This window comes from Lutra lutra, chromosome 4 (assembly GCF_902655055.1).
Source record: "Lutra lutra chromosome 4, mLutLut1.2, whole genome shotgun sequence".
Lineage (NCBI taxonomy): Eukaryota > Metazoa > Chordata > Mammalia > Carnivora > Mustelidae > Lutra > Lutra lutra.
The window spans coordinates 91,875,291-91,893,566 of NC_062281.1; the positions used below are offsets into that span (position 1 = coordinate 91,875,291).

The following is an 18,276-nucleotide window of genomic DNA, read 5'->3' on the forward strand; positions in this document are numbered from 1 at the left end:
CCACTAATATCATCACCCAGAGACTTTTTTTGAACACCTACACTATGCAGTGTATATACTGAAGAGGTAGAGATACAAAGAGCTAAGAAGCTCCACGGTCCCAACTTTAGAAGTTTATAGCCTACTTAAGAATATGGGGTCTAATATTAGTAATTATACTGGTTCCACAACCCACACCCCATACCAGTTCATAATTTCTAGTCCCTCCAAAAGCTATAATGCCACAAGGCTTCAGAGTCTGAGTCACAGACAGAACTAAGTGAAGTGTGACTGGCAAGGTTTGGTTTGTGGGCTGGCTGTGTTCAGATGTTGGGACTCCCCTGGATGGGAGGGGAAATGATATCACTGTTGCCAGCTCTTTCATTTTCCATATCCCAAGGTGAGATAAGTAAGGTTAAGAAGTAAAAAGTCTCTGTCTCCCACGCCTACTGTCTATTCCAAACCTGAGGAAAGCATTAACTGCCCAGCAACAGACAACAAAGGATAGAAAAAAAGGAAGAGAAAGAAACTGCAGAAGTCAAGACTTGTGCTCTTTGGATATTGAGATGATGCCTCCAGGGGGCAGCACCAGAGCAGAGAAATTAGCTAAGATCGCTCATTCCTCCTTTCCTTGGTCTGGGGCTCCCGGGAGTTCCCACCATCACTCCTCCCATTTTATTTTTAGCTGCCAGAGGGAGGGGGCAGGATGGGAGGGAAAGTAAAGAAAACAGAAAAGGAGAGGGACAGAGGCACAGAGGACTTCTCACTCGGACAGAGAACAGACAGGCATGGAACTCGCCCTCATCCCTCACCTGCTTTTGCCAGTGATGTTCCTGACAGGTGAGGAAGGTTAACTTGGTTCCTGGTGGGGAAGGAAGGTGTATGGGTGGTTTGGCGTTGGGAACTTCAAGGTTAAAATCTTTGGAGTTAGGTGGTAAGTTAACACTTGATTCTGTGGTTCGTGTGTGTGTGTGTGTGTGTGTGCATGTTTGTGTGTTTGTGCAAGTTTTCATTCTTATGTGTGTGTGTGTGTGCATGTTTGTGTGTTTGTGCAAGTTTTCATTCTTATGCCCGCACATATGAGTTCTTCGGGAATGAGACTGGCAGGTCCTTGGGTTAGATTTGTGTCCCATTATCTAAAATCTTTATCCTAAGCTCTGGAGGAGTGAGTGGACCGAAAGGAAGTATGATGTGACCTTCCACGTGGCTAGTCTGATTCCTATTCTCCTCCCAACTTCCTTCTACCCTTGGTGGTCTCTGGAGCCCGAGGCATAACTAACTCTGGTGAGAACTCAGTTTATTTAACCAATGAGCTACGGTTGCTAGTCATACATCCCTGCCAGTTTCCTGGATGCAAAAAGACTCACATAGAAAACACCTTTCTGAAGAGGAATGTGGTTTGAGACAGAGCTTATAGCCATGGGTGGTGGGGGTGGCCTGAGAGCTAGTTGCTTGAAAGGAGAGAGCAGGGCAGGGAAGAACCACGGGAGGGACCAGAGGCTTGGAATTTTTCCTCACCAGTGCCCTATAATCTTTGTTTCCTAAAATACCAGCTCTGATTTCTTTACATTTTTAAAAAAGATTTTATTTATTTATTTGACACAGAGAGATCATAAGCAGGCAGAGAGGCAGGCAGAGACAGGGGGAGAAGCAGGCTCTTTGCTGAGCAGAGAGCCTGGTGCAGGGCTCGATCCCAGGACCCCAAGATCATGACCTGAACCAAAGGCAGACGCTTAACCCACTGAGCCACCCAGGCAACCCTCTTTACATTTTAAAAATTTTATTTTATTTTTGGGACGCCTGGGTGGCTCAGTGGGTTAAAGCCTCTGCCTTCCGCTTAGGTCATGATCCCAGGGTCCTGGGATCGAGCCCTGCATCGGGCTCTCTGCTTCGCAGGGAGCCTACTTCCTCCCCTCTCTCTTTCTGCCTGCCTCTCTGCCTACTTGTGATTTCTCTCTCTGTCAAATAAATAAAATCTTTAAAAAAATTTTTTTAAATTTTATTTTTAAGTAAATTCTATGCCCAACATGGGGCTTGAACTCATAACCCTCAGGTTAAGGATAGCATGCTGTACTGACTGAGCCTGCCAGGTACCCCATACCAGCTCTGATTTTAAAAGGATTGGTGTGAGTGGGAACAGGGAGAGAATCAGCCAGGACAAGAGTACAGGATGTCTTTAGGGTGGGCTAAAAGTTAAGGAAGAAAGTCAGGTAAGCAGGGGGCAGTTGGGAGGGTGGATGAGTTCAAAAAGAAGTGGGCTGTGGGAAACTTTGGGGTGATGGGACCCTTGGTAAGGATGGTTGGCAAACCATGTGTGTGGGCAGGAGAGTGGCCCCACCCATTTAATGACCAGTCAGGTTTTCAGGGCTGGAATCATGCAGGGAACTAGACAGTGGAGAAAGAGATTGAGAATGTGAAAATGACACTGGGAGTCCTGAAGAGACAGAAAGAGGAGAGACCAGCAGTACTCACTAGCCTCCTCTTGTCCTCCCTGAGTTCCCAAGTTTGGGGAGAATCTGGAAGGAACAGTAGTTCTGGGCTGCAGAAAGGCCCTCTCCCTCTTTGACTCTTGCAGCTTCTGGGGGAGGATGTGTAGGAGGAATGATGTGGAAAAGAGGAACCTGACCCTTCCAGACATGTCTGTGAATGAGATTTCAGGGATGGGAATGGAAATACAGCTGTGCACCAGCATGGCAGAGGGCCACAGGTTAGACATCTGGACCCAAACACAGGAAGGAGATCATCCTTGCTTGGAGCTCTGAGTATCTGAGTAAGAAACGGGGAGATAGACTGAGATTAAAATGTTCCCTCTGTGCTTCCTCTCTGGTTGTACCTCTCCCAGTATTTATTAGTCTCTCTGACCACATCCTCCTATCCTTATGACCCTGCCCCCCAGGTCTGTGCTCCCCCTTTAATCTGGATGTGCATCGCCCACGCCTATTCCCAGGGCCACCTGAGGCTGAATTTGGATATAGCGTCTTACAACATGTCGGGGGTGGACGTCGATGGTGAGGAGGAAACCAGAGGGCCATGGGATTGGACTGTGGTAGAGCTCTTAAAGGGAAGGCAAGGCAGATGGGAATCTAAATGACTCTGGTCTTTTGGAATTGTCTTGCTACCCTTACATGTTTTCCCTCCGGCCTGTCTCAAAGGTCATGTTCACAAAATGCTTATACTCATGTCCTCCTCCAGGATGCTGGTGGGTGCCCCCTGGGATGGGCCTTCAGGTAACAGAAGGGGTGATGTTTATCGCTGCCCTGTAGGAGGTTCCCACAGTGCTCCATGTGCCAAAGGCCACTTGGGTAAGAAGATGCCTCACTCTTTCCCTCCTAACCCCTAACCTGATAGGCTAGTAGCCACCTCATGTTCACCTCCATATCCTACATACTCCCTTGTCTTTGACTTGATCCTGATCTCATCCTCTTTCCAAATTGCCCTAAATTCAAGAACCCCATAGGGGACCCCATGATCTCATTCTCTTCCATCCTCATCCAACCAGGTGACTATCCACTGGGAAATTCATCTCATCCTGCTATGAATATGCACCTGGGAATGTCTCTACTAGAGACAGACAATGATGGGGGATTCATGGTGAGCTAAGGGAAGGGTGGTGGTGGGGGTCTCTGAAAGATTTTGGCGGAGAAAAGAGCAGCATGGTAAGGGAATCTGATCCATGTGGAGGGTCAAGGTCAAGAAGTTTAAAACCCTAGAAAGCAAGGAGGGGAACCCCAGAGGGTGGTTCCAGTGCCTCCTGGTTCCTAGGGGCAGTGCTGAGAGTGTGCTCCCAAGCCCTGGGGGTAACACTCCCCCCCCACCCCCCAGGCTTGTGCCCCTCTCTGGTCCCGTGCTTGTGGCTCCTCTGTCTTCAGTTCTGGGATATGTGCCCATGTAGATGCTTCATTCCAGCCCCAGGGAAGCCTGGCACCCACCGCACAACGTAAGCAGAAGAAGGGCCTGAGGACTCAGTCCCAGAACCGGGTGCAGGGTGGGAAAAAGCTGGGGCAACAGAGTATGATGCTGGGCAGGGGGGCCTGCATAGCTTTCCTCATTGTTTCCTAAGGTTCCATGTTTCCTAACCGATTAGAATTCAGACTCTTTGCCAGGGCATCAAGACTCCATGAACAGATCTAACCAACTTCAAAAACTCAACTCTCACCGTATCCTTCCACGCACTGCGCCTTGGCCATGGCATTTCCCTCCCTATTCTCCCCTTGTTATCTATTTTATACCTCTTGTCCTTTTGTTTAAAGTGTTCTCCATGCAAATGCCTTTTCTTATATTCTCCTCTCCTCCAACGTCTTCTGTTGCCACCTCCTTTGACTCCCTACCATCAGAACTGACCCTCTGTTGTCCTACAGCATTGGTGGTGCCCTGTTTCTACCTAGCCCTTAATTCCTCCTCCTCCTCCTTTCTTCTCCTTCTTCTTCCTCTTCTTCTCCCTCTTCTCCTACTTCTTCTCTTTCTTCTTCTAGTAAATTGTATGCATGCCTCTCTCCTCTTTTACTCATTTCTACATTGACCCAGGGCCTAGCACACTACCTTCCTTGCATGTTCAGAAGTGCCTAAAATGTGTTTGAATGGAATGTACACTCCTGTGACCTCTTCCCTTGTTGTCCCCATGCCCAATATCTTTCTACCCCTCTGGTCCTCATCGCAACCCCTTCCTCCTAGGCTGTCCCACCTACATGGATGTTGTCATCGTCTTGGATGGCTCCAACAGCATCTACCCCTGGTCTGAAGTTCAGACTTTCCTGCGAAGACTGGTAGGGAGACTGTTTATTGACCCAGAGCAGATACAGGTAAGAGACGGCAATATGGATGGCCTTGTAGGGGTAGAGATGGCAGGGATGGGGGAGGAGTGGAGGTGAATGTAGGCAGTGTCTTTGGGAGTATCCAAACGCCCCTCTCCCTGCCCTCACATACTGTCTTCTCCCTCAGTATATGCATTCCATGTGAGGGCGCACATTGTTTTCAGGTGGGACTTGTACAATATGGGGAGAGCCCTGTGCATGAGTGGTCCCTGGGAGATTTCCGAACCAAGGAAGAAGTGGTGAGGGCAGCGAGGAACCTGAGTCGAAGAGAGGGACGAGAAACAAAGACTGCCCAAGCAATCCTGGTGGCCTGGTGAGGCATTGGGAAGGGGAGCCTGGGAGGCCAGAGTGAGGAGGGCCTGGAAGAGTTAGGGGAGGGTCTGGAGTACAGCACATCTCATCACATTCTCATCACATTCTTCAAAGTGTCTATGTTTGTGTCTTTCCATGTTTCTGATTTATTTATCACTGTAGCTGGAACTCTCCCTATTCCTGCACTCTCTGCCTTTGGGTTCTCCACCACTCATGTCCTATCCTGCTTGCCAAACATGATTCATACTCTCTGAGTGTGTCCTCTCTCCAATGGAATAGTTGCTGAATGAGCCTACGAGTAAATGGATTTTGTACTTATTTGCGTGGAGGATATGCTGCTCTATATGTTCTATGTCATTCAAACGTTTTAGTCCTTACTGTATGCCAGTCCCCTTGCCAGACACTGTCAGGGAGATGGACTAAAAGGCGATGCCGGACTTCGGTGAACTGCTGACAGTGTGTGTGTGTGTGTGTGTGTGTGTGTGTGTGTGTGTGTTTGTTTGCATACATGTGATCACACCTCACTACTTTCTCTCTCTTCTCAGCACAGAAGGATTCAGTCCGTCCCGTGGGAGTCGACCAGAGGCTGCCCGGCTGCTGGTGGTTGTCACCGATGGAGAATCGCATGATGGGGAGGAGCTTCCTACAGCACTAAAGGCCTGTGAGGCTAGAAGAGTGACCCGCTATGGGATCGCGGTGAGAATGTCCTCTGGACCTGGTGGGATGGAGGGGGGTGGTGACACTGAGGACTGGGAACTTGAAGAAGATGGGCAGTAAGCACTTCCCAAAGATCAGCCATCTTTCCCTTCCTTCACTTTGACTGCATTCTTGGGCCAGCTCTGACATCTCCCTCCGCATAGCTAACTGACCCCACCTGGATCTCCTGTCCCCAGGTCCTTGGCCACTACCTCCGGAGACAGCGAGACCCCACCTCTTTCCTGCAGGAAATCAGGACGATTGCCAGTGACCCAGATGAGAGATTCTTCTTCAATGTCACCGATGAAGCTGCACTGACTGACATTGTAGATGCACTGGGAGACCGGATTTTTGGCCTTGAGGGTAATGACTACCCTGGAGAAATGAGGGATAGGGAGGGGGCAGGCTGGGTGTAGGTGGGGTTCTGTGGTGAGTTCAGTAAGTCAGAGGAGATGTCTTCCCTGATACTGCCTTGATGTTTTCTCATGCTCAAGGGTCCCGTGGAGAAAATGAAAGCTCTTTTGGCCTGGAAATGTCTCAGATTGGTTTCTCTACTCATCGGCTAAAGGTTGGACAGACTCTGACCCTGCTGTGACCCCTCTCAACATCTGACTCCTCCCAACCTGAGACTCAGGCAACTTCACCCCAGGGCTCTTCTAGATTTCTCCTTTAACCAATGTCCATGCTGACCCTTCCGTGCCTTTCCAACAGATCCCAGCATACTCTTAGTGACTTCTCACTCCTGGGGTTTTTACTCCTCATTTCCTGTTGTCTTTTCAAGAGTCCCCATCTGTTTCTGCCCAACAGGATGGGATTCTCTTTGGAATGGTGGGGGCCTATGACTGGGGGGGCTCCGTGTTATGGCTTGAAGACGGTCACCGCCTTTTTCCCCCACGGACAGCCCTGGAAGATGAGTTCCCCCCTGCTTTGCAAAACCACGCAGCCTACTTGGGTGAGTAGCGGAGGGTTGCAGGTGATGAGGGGGTGAGGAGGAAATGTTTCACCAGTGGGGGGTGTAAGAGCAGTGTCTCACCCATCTGCTAATTTCCTTGGGACCTCCTCCTGTGCCTTTAGGTAACCCTCCTACTCTGACCCCATCTTTTTACTCTTTCACCCTGATTCCTTGCCCACTTCTAGGTTACTCTGTTTCCTCCATGCTTTTGCGGGGTGGACGCCGCCTCTTTCTCTCAGGGGCTCCTCGGTTTAGACATAGAGGAAAGGTCATCGCCTTCCAGCTTAAGAAAGATGGGGCTGTGAGGGTTGCCCAGAGCCTGCAGGGGGAGCAGGTAGGGCATCCAAGGGAGGGTGGGACCCTTGGAACCTGAGGGACCTTCAGGCTGTGGGGGAGGAAAGGGAAGGGCTAAGAGAGGAGCCTGAAAAGTCTGTTGAATTCTGGTTGGCAGAGTCTGTCAGGCGTGTGAGGACGAGAAGGGCAGGCTGGCAGATACCTCTCAATTGTCCACAATCACCTTGTCTTTTCTCTGGGGTCACCACTCCCCACCGCTCCCCAGATTGGCTCCTACTTTGGCAGTGAGCTCTGCCCATTGGATACGGATGGGGATGGAACAACCGATGTCTTACTTGTGGGTGCCCCCATGTTCCTGGGACCCCAAAACAAGGAAACAGGACGTGTTTATGTGTATCTGGTGGGTCAGGTGAGACTTGCTGGGTCCCCCTTGAACTTGTCTGCAGAGGAGGGCGTGAAGGGGAGAAGGGAGGGAAGTTTCTTCCATTCACAGGCTGGCTGAGATGCTGGGACTACCAGGCCAGGTCAGCATCTTCTGTCTTCTCCCTCCACCAGCAGTCCTTGCTAACACTCCAGGGAACGCTTCAGCCAGAACCCCCCCAGGATGCTCGGTTTGGCTTTGCCATGGGTGCCCTTCCTGATTTGAACCAAGATGGTTTTGCTGATGTGGCTGTGGGGGCGCCCCTGGAGGATGGGCATCATGGAGCACTGTACCTGTATCATGGCACCCAGAGTGGGCTTAGGCCCCGGCCCGCCCAGGTCAGGAGTGTTTGGATAAAGCAGGGAAGTGGGTGGAAGGAAGGAGTAGGGGGTGTGCTCCTCGTTCATTGGTGTTTCCCTGACCTTGCAACCCAAAATGGACAAGTATTTTTTTTTTTTATCAGTAGTCGGGTAGGATAGAGTTTGCTGTACTAGGGAGTCCTGGACACAGGCTAGTTTCTCTTATTCCTTCTTATTCTCTCTCTCTCTCCTTTTAAGATTTTATTTATTTGAGGGGGAGAGGCAGAGGAAGAAGCAGACTCTCCACTGAGAAGGGAGCCCGATGCAGGGCTCTATACCAGGACTTTGGGGCCATGACTAGAGCCAAAGCCAGATGCTTAACCAACAGAACCACCCAGGCGTCCCCCCGCTTCTTATTCTCTTATTCCTTATTGTGTGCCAGGTGTGTGGCCTGGGTCCCCAGGCATGAGTGTCCCTGCTCAGTTTCTCCTTTCTTCCTCTCAGAGGATTGCTGCCATCTCCATGCCACAGACCCTCACCTACTTTGGCCGCAGTGTGGATGGCCGGCTGGATCTGGATGGAGATGACCTGGTAGATGTGGCTGTGGGGGCGCAGGGGGCAGCCGTCCTGCTCAGGTGAGCCATCCCAGCCCAGGACTATAAGCTGTGAAAAGCAAGGGCTTGGGAGCCACAGACTGAGATTTGGATTTCTTTCTTTTCTTTTCTTTTCTTTTTTTTTTTTTTTTTAAAGATTTCATTTATTTGCCAGAGAGAGTGAGCAAGGGAGAGCACAAGCCCCGGGGGAGGGTCAGAGGGAGGGGAAGGAGCAGGCTCCCTGCTGGGATGATGCCCTGATCTGAATGTAGACACTTAACCTACCCCACGGAGCCACCCATGCACCCTAGATTTGGATTTCTTGACCAATTTACTCTGTTCCTCCATTTCCTAGTTCTGAAAATGGGAACAATCACAGTGCCTACCTCATAGGCTTGTTCTGAGGATCCAGTGCCCCAGTGGGGTAAAGATCTTGACGTGGTGCTTAGCGTACGGCAAGGATTTCTTCAATGTCAGCTATTCTCTTTCTGCCCGAAGATTCTGGGGAGGGTGACACGTGTACATCCAGCCCCTTGTTCTTGTCCTTGACCTTTGAGAGGCCAATACTGGGGACTGCCTTTTTCAAAGGGCTTTCCTCTTGGCTAGCATTTCTTCCCCACCCTGCTCCCAGCTCCCGGCCCATCGTCCACCTGGCCCCCTCCCTGGAGGTGACCCCACCAGCCATCAGTGTGGTTCAGAGGGACTGCAGCCGGCGAGGCCAGGAGGCAGCCTGCCTATCTGCAGCCCTTTGTTTTCAAGTGACCTCGCGCACTCCCGGCCGCTGGGATCACCGATTCTGTGAGTGACCCAAGCATCCTAAGCACCTCTCAACCCAGCCTGCCTCGGTCCCTGGACCCCTCTTCACCCTCGCTCCTACCTGCCCCATCCAGATCTGCGCTTTACAGCATCCCTGGATGAGTGGACAGCAGGGGCACGAGCCGTATTTGACGGCTCTGGCCAGAGGCTGTCCCCACGGCGGCTCCGGCTCAGTGTGGGAAATGTCACTTGTGAGCAGCTGCGCTTCCACGTGCTGGTGAGGAGAGGGTAATGCTTTGTTAGCCACAGGGCATGGGAGCCAGGGGAAGGCTGACTGGAGGAGGAATTCCTGCTGGACTGGCCCAAAAGCCAAGGCCAAGGCGGGAAAGTGAGGAAGGTCAGCCTGATCTGGGTTTGAAGCCTAGCTCCGTCCTCTACTGCCTGTGAACTCTGGCAAGTCACACAGCCTGCACACCTCAGAGGAGGAGATACTAATAATAACTACGTCAAGGGAGTTGTGTTAGAATCCGGTGTAATGAGATTGATACCTTAGGACAGTACCCAGCATACAGAAGGTGCTCAGTCATCCCATTGTGCCAGGGGCCAGGGTTATACACCTGAACCTGGCTCCCCATGATCCTCTACTCTGGTTTTCCTTAGGATACCTCCGATTACCTCCGGCCACTGGCCTTGACTGTGACCTTTGCATTGGACAACACCACGAAGCCGGGGCCTGTGCTGGATGAGGGCTCACCCACCTCCATAAGAAAGCTGGTCAGCAGTGCCAAGCCCCACCCCACCCCTGGGTCCCAACACTGCCCCTCTCAGTGAATTTGAGAGACATGGAGGGTGGACACCTGATAGCACAGCAAAATTTGACCTGGGCCTCCGCTCTTCTCTTTTTACTTTGCCCCAATTCCATTCCTTTCTCCTTGTCTTCCTATCAGTCCTCACCCCCTTCTTTCCCCTTTAGGTCCCCTTCTCAAAGGACTGTGGCCCTGACAATGAATGTGTCACAGACCTGGTGCTTCGGGCTAATATGGACATCAAAGGCTCCAGGTGAGACAGACATGAGCTAGCCCAACCAGGGTGACCTGAGACAGATGGGAAGGAACTTGAAGGGAGCAAGAGGGTTGTTTCTTGCCCAGGTAAGCAGAAGTGATGCTTTTCACAGCTTTTTCAACTCCTGGGCTCTCCCTTATCCTAGGAAGGACCCATTCGTGGTTCGAGGGGATCGGCAGAAAGTGTTGGTGTCAGCAACCCTGGAGAACAGGAAGGAAAATGCCTACAACACTAGCCTGAGTCTCAGCTTCTCTAGAAACCTCCACCTGGCCAGTTTCATGCCTCAGGTGCCTGGGGCAGAGGAGGTTTGGGAGGAGTCAGGGTGGGAGGAGAATGGAGATTGGGGTATTGACCTGGGCTGTGAAGGGCTCCAGAGAAAGGCTCAGTGTTTGGAGGCTGCGGGCAGGAGAGCCCCTGCAGCCTCAGCTCTGGCACCACCCCCACTCCTCTGCTCTCAGAGGGACAGCCCAGTGAAGGTGGAATGCACCACCCCTTCTCCCCATGTCCGGCTCTGCAGTGTGGGGCACCCTGTCTTTCGGACTGGAGCCAAGGTGAGTGGGGGCCCAGAACGAGAAAGAGAGAGCAGCTCTGAGACAGCAGGGGCTGGAATCTGCGGGGCCTGGGAATTTAGGGAAGGGGTACACAAGAGCTCCTGGTGCCCTGCTGGCCTCATGAAGAGGAAGAGACCATGACCCCATATGACCCCAGGTGACCTTCCTGCTGGAGTTTGAGTTTAGCTGCTCTTCCCTCCTGAGCCAGGTCCTTGTGAGGCTGACTGCCACCAGGTGAGAGCAAAAGGAACTTCCTCCCAGGCCTCTCCTGTTGGGGCTTGTTGGGGGGAAAGGGTATATGAGAGGGGGCTAGGACGTGAGCCTCTCCCTCTAACCCTACAGCAATAGCCTGGAGAGAAATGGGACCCTTCAAGATAACACAGCCCAGACCTCAGCCCACGTTCAATATGAACCCCACCTTCTATTCTCCAGGTATGGCTCATCTCCCTGCTAGCCCTCCATTTTGACCCCAGACTCATATTCTAAGTTTCCTTCCTTTTCTTCCATGTGTTTTGGTGTTTCCCCCAAACCTTTGGGGCTGCTCCATCTTTTTGCCCTCAATCCCACTCCAGTTCAAATTTTTAAGCAACTTACTTTCCTAGGTATAGTTATACCTATGTATCCTAGGATTAGGGCTTTGCTCTAGGCCCTGGGGATTGCAGGTGGGGTGAGGGGTATGGGATGTGGCCATCAAGTTTGTGCCAACTCCATGTCATATCCCATTTCGATCTTCTTTATGTACCACCATCTCTTTATCCATGTGCTGGTTCTGCCTTCCCTGAATCCATGTCTATGGGCTGATCATGTGCCCCTGTGTCTGTGTCATGGCTGTGACTGTGTTCTTCTGACTTGGTGTCCACGCAGTGAGTCCACTCTGCACCGCTATGAGGTTCACCCATACAGGACCCTCCTGGTGGGTCCCGAATTCAAAACCACTCTTAGGGTGAGAAGCTGGAGGGACCTTGGCATGAGCAGGGGGAGGGGGAGGAGTCTCTTTTCATTTTCCAGTGGCACCTAGGACAAAGGGGAACAGATGAGGAAGGAGCTTCTGTCTCCTACTTCTTCCCATTTCCAACCCTCCTCATAGGTTCAGAACCTTGGCTGCTATGTGGTCAGTGGCCTGGTCATCTCAGCCCTCCTTCCATCTGTAGCCCATGGGGGCAATTACTTCCTGTCATTGTCTCAAGTCATCACAAACAATGTAAGTCTGGGCTAAGGGTGTATGGAACCCTACCACCTCAACCTGGTGAATTTCCCCAGTCCCTCTATCTGCTGGGTCACTGCTCTCAGGACCCCTCACCCTGGGGGACCTTTCTTTAACACATGTGGCATACGTGGGGAGTATACGTGGGGAGTGTGCTCCTGCTCAGCCTGGAGTGGCTGGCCTCTCACCATCAAGAGGGTCACTCAAGGAGCGCCTGGGTGGCTCAGTCATTAAGCGTCTGCCTTCAGCTCGGGTCATGATCCTGGGATCCTGGGATCGAGCCCCGTGTGCAGCTCCCTGCTCAGCAGGAACCTTGCTTCTCCCTCTCCCACTCCCTCTGCTTGTGTTCCCTCTCTCGCTGTCTCTCTCTGTCAAATAAATAAATAAAGTCTTTAAAAAAGAAAAAAAAGAGGGTCACTCAAATTGCATCTCCCTGTAGGCAAGCTGCACGGTACAGAACCTGACCAAGCCCCCAAGGCCCACTGTGCACCCAGAGGAGTTTCCGCACACAAGCAGACTGGTATGAATCACAAGAAGGTGAAGAAGATGTCCAGAGTGGGAATGCAGTGGGGAGTGGTAGACTTCAGAGACTTGGGACAGGGGAGTGGGGAGTAGGTGATTTTTCCACCCCAAGATCTTTATCTGGTTCTCTCTTCCGGCAGAATGGGACGAACACTCGCTGTCAGGTCGTGAGGTGCCATCTTGGGCGACTGGCAAAGGGGACTGAGGTCTCTGTTGGACTACTGAGGCTGGTTCACAATGAATTTTTCCGGAGGGTAAATCTTTTCTTCCACTCTTCTCTTCCACTCCTTCCTGGAACTTCAGCCTAGTCTTTGGAAAAGACTCATGTTCAAGTTCCACCTTTGTCTCTCACGAGCTGTTGGACCTTAAACAAGTTATTTAATCTCTCTCATTCTTTCTCTCCATCTCTAGAGTGGGGAAGATAATACCTACTTCATGGGGTTGTAAAGAATAAATGAATAATGAGATGGATTCATTAAAACTAGTTATTGTCCCTATATTTTCCTCTGTTTATCATCCCTTGTGTTATATCAATAACCAACATTTATAGGATACGAAAATTTAGCCAATTAATTAATTAATTTTTTGTTTTTAAAAACTTTAAATAAAAATTTTTTGTTATTAATAATCTATCAAGAGCCTACTATGTAAAAGGACCTGTATTAGGCAGACACTGAGGAGAATATCCCCAACACTTAGCACCATGCCTAACTCATTATAGTGGCCCAATACATGTCTCTTAAATGAATGAATGGATAGTTGATATTACGTGCATGATAGGTATTGGAGGGTACTGGGAGGCAAGATTGTAGAGCTGAAATGGATCTAGGTTATGAAAGTTCTCCAAAGCTAGGGAGATGAAATTCAACTCAATGTGATAGGCAGTCAGGAGTCAGTGTGATTGTCTAAGTAGGGAAATGACATCTTAATTATAACAGCTATTAATTATAACAGCTATAACAGCTATGAGGGGTGATTTACTGTGAATAGCACAAGATCCCTGGGATGTAGGCATATTTTATGGGAAAGTTAAGTCTGAGACACCATCCTTCTCCAAGTCTGGTTCTCTATCACTCTTTGGTATCCATTTTTCATTCATTCATTTATTTTTTCAATAAAGCTTTATTGAGAAACCAGTGTGTACTTGAGAGTGTGTTAGGCACTAGGCACTAGAGACACAGATGTTTATGAGACAGAGCTCTTGACCTCAAGGATCTTCTAATCTGGTGGTGAAAGACAGAGATGTAAACAGAATATTATGACCTAATCCAGGGTGACGGAGGTTAGAAGGAAACACTTCCTAATTCCCAGAGGGGATGAACTCTAAACTTCAACCTGAAGAAAGGGCAGGGGTTAGCCAAAGAAAGGGGAGCTAAATAATACTGGGTAGGGCAAACACATATATGAAGGGCCAGGGGCTCATCCCTCTATTACCCTTCCTCTCTTTCTCCATTGATCTTCAGCCTTTTCTTCTCGTCTAAAAGATGCTGGAAGTTATGCCTACCAGCCTCATCTTTGTTATTGGGGTTCTAAGACCACACCACCTATGATGGCTCATTTTCAATGTCTTCCACAGGCCAAATTCAAGTCTCTGACAGTGGTCAGCACCTTTGAGCTGGGAGCTAAGGAGGGCAGTGTCCTACAGCTGACAGAAGCCTCTCGTTGGAGTGAGGTGGGACAGGATCCTGAGTTTGAGAGCCATGGAAAGAGTGAGGGTGGGAATGCAGCAAGGGCACCTGGGGGCTTTTTTAGAACAGAGATATCCTCATAAGGCAGCAGCTGGGGAGTCAGAAGGGATAAATCAGGACACTGGGGTCCCATTCCCTTTATTCCTGCCTCAGTTGCTTTCTTTTTATTCTATTTTGAGGCTTCTATTTCACCCTCATATGTGAAGTGAGGCTAGCTGGGAGAAAGGATATCAGTACCAAACAGCTCTCCTCCCTATACAGAGCCTGCTGGAGGTGATTCAGACGCGCCCTGTCCTCATCTCCCTATGGATCCTCATTGGCAGTGTCCTGGGAGGGCTGCTCCTGCTTGCTCTCCTTGTCTTCTGTCTTTGGAAGGTAAGCACAGCTTTGGTGGTAAGTATGGGACATGACGCCCGTGAGTTGAGGGCTCCTGGAATATGGCAGGGAGAACTGGATTTGTGCTGGCCAGCTAAGTAGGCTATGGGTGTTCTGCCCGGATCTCTTCCACTATACTCTACAAATGTTGGCTGAATGAAACTAAGCCAAATAAAATAAACTAGAATCTCATTTTTGGGAGCAGAACAAAAGTGAAGATTTCAGATATGTCTGAGGGCCCTTGGTAAGGTCCCCAAGGAAGACATTGGGTGATGACTCTTCTCTCTTCCTCTACAGCTTGGCTTCTTTGCCCGAAAGAAAATCCCCGAGGAAGAAAAAAGAGAAGAGAAGTTAGAGCAATGAATGTAGAATAAAGCCCTAGAAAGTCCTCTTGGCAGCTTCTCCAAAAGACTTGAGTGAGAGCCGAGGTTTGGGGGCTCAGCTGGACAAGAAGAGCCTCTAGACTGTCTCCCCAGACCTGCAGCCTGACTTGACTTTTGAGTCATGAAGATGCTGCTGGCATGAGATGAGGCCTTACCTCAGAAGACAAGGGCTGGCGCCCAAAACAGAAACACTCTCCCCCTGTGCTTCCCTTCTCAGGATCCCGCTGACACAGTCAACCCTGGGGCCTTGGTTGGGTGCCCCTTTTTCCTTATCCCCAGGAATCAATAATTTTTTTGCCCAGGTTCCCTGGTATCTTTTAGATTCCCCCTACAATCCTCCCTCACATTTGGAAAGGGTGAGGGCAGATCCTCCTCCATTCCCTGCCTCTCACCTTCCTGTCTGCTCCCCACTCCACAGAAGGGAGCTGACGTTGGCTTCAAAAAGTAAAGTCAACATCTGCTGCTTTCCTGTGGAGTCTGGTGATTCAGAGAGCCGGATGGGGAGAGTCAACAGGAAAAAAGGAGGGAGGAGGAAAAGCCACAAGAGACATTCTGTACAATTCCAAGGAACAGAGAAGTCTTAGACGGGCAACTGCCATCCCCCTGAAACCTGAGACTTCATGGTGCCCTGGCCCGCCCTCAGGTGCCTGTGAAATGGAGCTGCCCCAGGCCTTCGGGGCATGGGTTTCCCAACTCGAGGCCTACCCTGGGAGCAAAGCCAGGGCAGGGCTCCTGATTCCCCGGAGCCACGGGCCCCCAGGTGGCTAGAGCTGGAATAGCAGAGAAGAGTCTTGTTGCTTTGGTCATGGCCAGTGGAGAGAGTTGGATACCCTGGGGGGTGTTTTCTCCTCTCTCCGGTCTCACACACTCAAGAGCCCTTCTTAGGGTCACCTTCTAGAAACCAGAGAGAAGGGAGACGATTTCCTCTTGATGGTGGGAAACCCTTTCACCGGCTTTGGGAAGCAGCAGCTCCATGGGGGTCTAAACACCCCATAGACCCTAGTCACGTCTGCATTGATGGAGAAGCCAAAGTGGGTGACAGGAGGTCTCTGGGGAGCAAGCCCTTATCTGCTTATCATTGGTTGTGTGGCACAAATAGTTCCTAGGAAAATGTTTCTGGGGCCACTGTAGTTATTCCTGGTAGGGCTTCTCTGGTGGAGTCAGTTTGCCAGCCCTTGCCTGATATTTACTGGAAAGTTCCAATTTCCATCTCTGGGTCACCTGGTGAGGTGGTTCTGACCAGTAGTAGAGCGAATTAGATTCTCCACCAATGACTGAATAACGTATATTTCTTTGTCATCAAGACTTTGGATACCAAAGTCTGTTATTGGTCTCCAAGCTGTGGCTCTGATGGCCATTTGAAGAATCTGCACCTGTTTTGTGCTGAGAGGAGAGGAGACCTGATGGGCAGTTGACCAGGAGCCACAGAACTTGTTCTTCAGGGCTGTTCTTGTGGCCTGGGCATGTTTATCTTGGCACGTCTCTGGTCTTCTGCATAGGACATTGTCTCTGTTTCCTAGCAGTGTGGACAGCATATCAGATGGTCAGAACAAATAAAGTTCAGTGTCAAATTACATCTGGCTCTCTTTGAGTTCCCTAGGATATGGACTGCTCAGGAATTGTGAGAGAAAGATTCTCAGATTGTCCGAGACCTTATACAGTTGAGTTCCTGGAAGGCAAAGTTATAAGATATTCGGAATGTTTTCTGTGATTCTCTCCCTGGAGATGTCTTCTAGCCTCCTGCAATCCTCATCTAGTTAAGTGACTACAGACTATAAATTGTGTAGATCTGGTAAGCACATAGGCCTATATTGAAACCCCAGGTCTGCCATTTATTAGCTGTGTGGTCTTGGGCGAGTCATAACTACCCTGAGGCTCACATAGCAGTAAGAGGTACAGTGATTAAGAATGAAGACAGAGGGGCACCTGGGTGGCTCAGTGGGTTAAAGCCTTTGCCTTCAGCTCAGGTCATGATCTCAGGGTCCTGGGATAGAGGGTCCTGGGATCGAGCCCCACATTAGGCTCTCTGTTCAGCAAGGAGCCTGTTTCCTGCCTGCTTCTCTGCCTACTTGTGATCTCTCTCTGTCAATTAAATAAATAAAATATTAAAAAAAAAATGAAGACAGACTTGGGTTTAAATCTCAGCTATACCACTTTTTGACCTTGAATGGATTTAATTTATTTAAGTCTTGACTTTCTTGTCTTTAAACTTACTAAGGTTGTGGGGCACCTGGGTGGCTCAGTGGGTTAAAGCCTCTGCCTTCGGCTTGGGTCATGATCCCAGGGTCCTGGGATGGAGCCCCAGATCGGGCTCTCTGCTCAGCGGGGGGCCTGCTTCTCCCTCTCCCTCTGCCTGCCTCTCTGTCTACTTGTGATCTGTCTGTCAAATAAATAAATACAATCTTTAAAAAAATAAATAAACTTACTAAGGTTGTGAGGACCAAATGAGATAATTCAAGTAAAGTGAACATATACTAGGTACTCAATAAAGGTTAACTGTTGTTATAAAAATATTTTGTTATAAAATAATCAGCCTTCCCTGTGTATCATGAGGATTAAGTCAGAAGGTCTACGGAAGCACCGGGTATGTTCCTAATCTGGTGACCCACCTCCCCTTCACACAGGCCCTGAAGATTTGTTTCTCCTGTGTGTTATTGTTTTCTGACGCTAAATCTTATCCCATGCTTCATCCCCTTTGACATAAGCCCTCATGCCCACTAAGACCATTAGAAGGTTCTAGTGGTAGAAATCAAGTCTACTTGATTTTTTTTAGACATCCAGTGTTCTTCTAGTACCTTCGAGGGACATGTGCACGTAAGCAACGGTCTTAGAAATAAGACCACGTCTCTCTCTCTCTGTTGCTTAACTCCAAAAATGGTGGCTGGTCCGGCCAATAGGCAGAGACAACCATTCCGTGGCAAGCTGGTGAGTTATTTGTGGCAGGAGGAGTCCATGGTGACCCTCAGTGCACTTCACATAAGCTATTGCTTGATCAGCCTTTGTGGAGCATACACTTTCTGATGTGGTAATGTGGACAGATCTCCCCCTCTTTATCCCCAATCAGCACCGAAAGGTAGATGGATTTCTTCGAGGACTGGTTCATCTAATTCTTTATCCATGTGATTAAAAGAGCATTTTAAATATTTTCCCCACCTAGAGGTCCCTCTCTTCTCTAGCCTTGAGCTCCAGAATGGGACTTTCTCTAACCCACCCTATCCTTCAGTAAGCTTGTTACCTCTTCCTTTGAGGCAGCGCTGTTTTGAGAAGCCACTGTGGAAAGAACAGGCTCTCCTCAGACACAGGAGTATCCCTTCCTTTCTTCTCTGTTGCTTCTTCATCCCCTCCTTCATCTTTCATTCATTCACTCATGAGCCATTA

General features: G+C 49.8%; 1 protein-coding gene across 5 annotated transcripts; it reads left to right on the forward strand.

The window, feature by feature from the left end:
* Positions 1-70: 70 nt before the first annotated feature.
* ITGA10 (integrin subunit alpha 10) lies at positions 71-16,472 on the forward strand. 5 transcript variants are annotated; one of them, XM_047724570.1, is made up of 30 exons: positions 71-819; positions 2,876-2,987; positions 3,172-3,281; positions 3,479-3,570; positions 3,802-3,916; positions 4,651-4,778; positions 4,955-5,103; positions 5,648-5,798; positions 5,996-6,161; positions 6,293-6,366; positions 6,606-6,750; positions 6,936-7,084; positions 7,310-7,453; positions 7,600-7,803; positions 8,269-8,399; positions 8,989-9,155; positions 9,248-9,390; positions 9,774-9,887; positions 10,087-10,172; positions 10,321-10,462; positions 10,634-10,726; positions 10,884-10,960; positions 11,069-11,158; positions 11,591-11,669; positions 11,814-11,927; positions 12,370-12,450; positions 12,593-12,706; positions 14,029-14,124; positions 14,402-14,515; positions 14,813-16,472. In XM_047724570.1, exons 1-30 carry the CDS (start codon positions 768-770, stop codon positions 14,876-14,878), a joined length of 3,498 nt encoding a protein of 1,165 aa, XP_047580526.1. In that variant the 5' UTR covers positions 71-767; the 3' UTR covers positions 14,879-16,472. The 5 variants fall into 5 exon arrangements, 4 of the variants coding, with proteins under 4 accessions (XP_047580526.1, XP_047580528.1, XP_047580527.1 ...); XM_047724572.1 differs by having other exon boundaries at positions 8,296-8,399; XM_047724571.1 differs by having other exon boundaries at positions 7,603-7,803.
* The last annotated feature ends 1,804 nt before the right edge of the window (positions 16,473-18,276 follow it).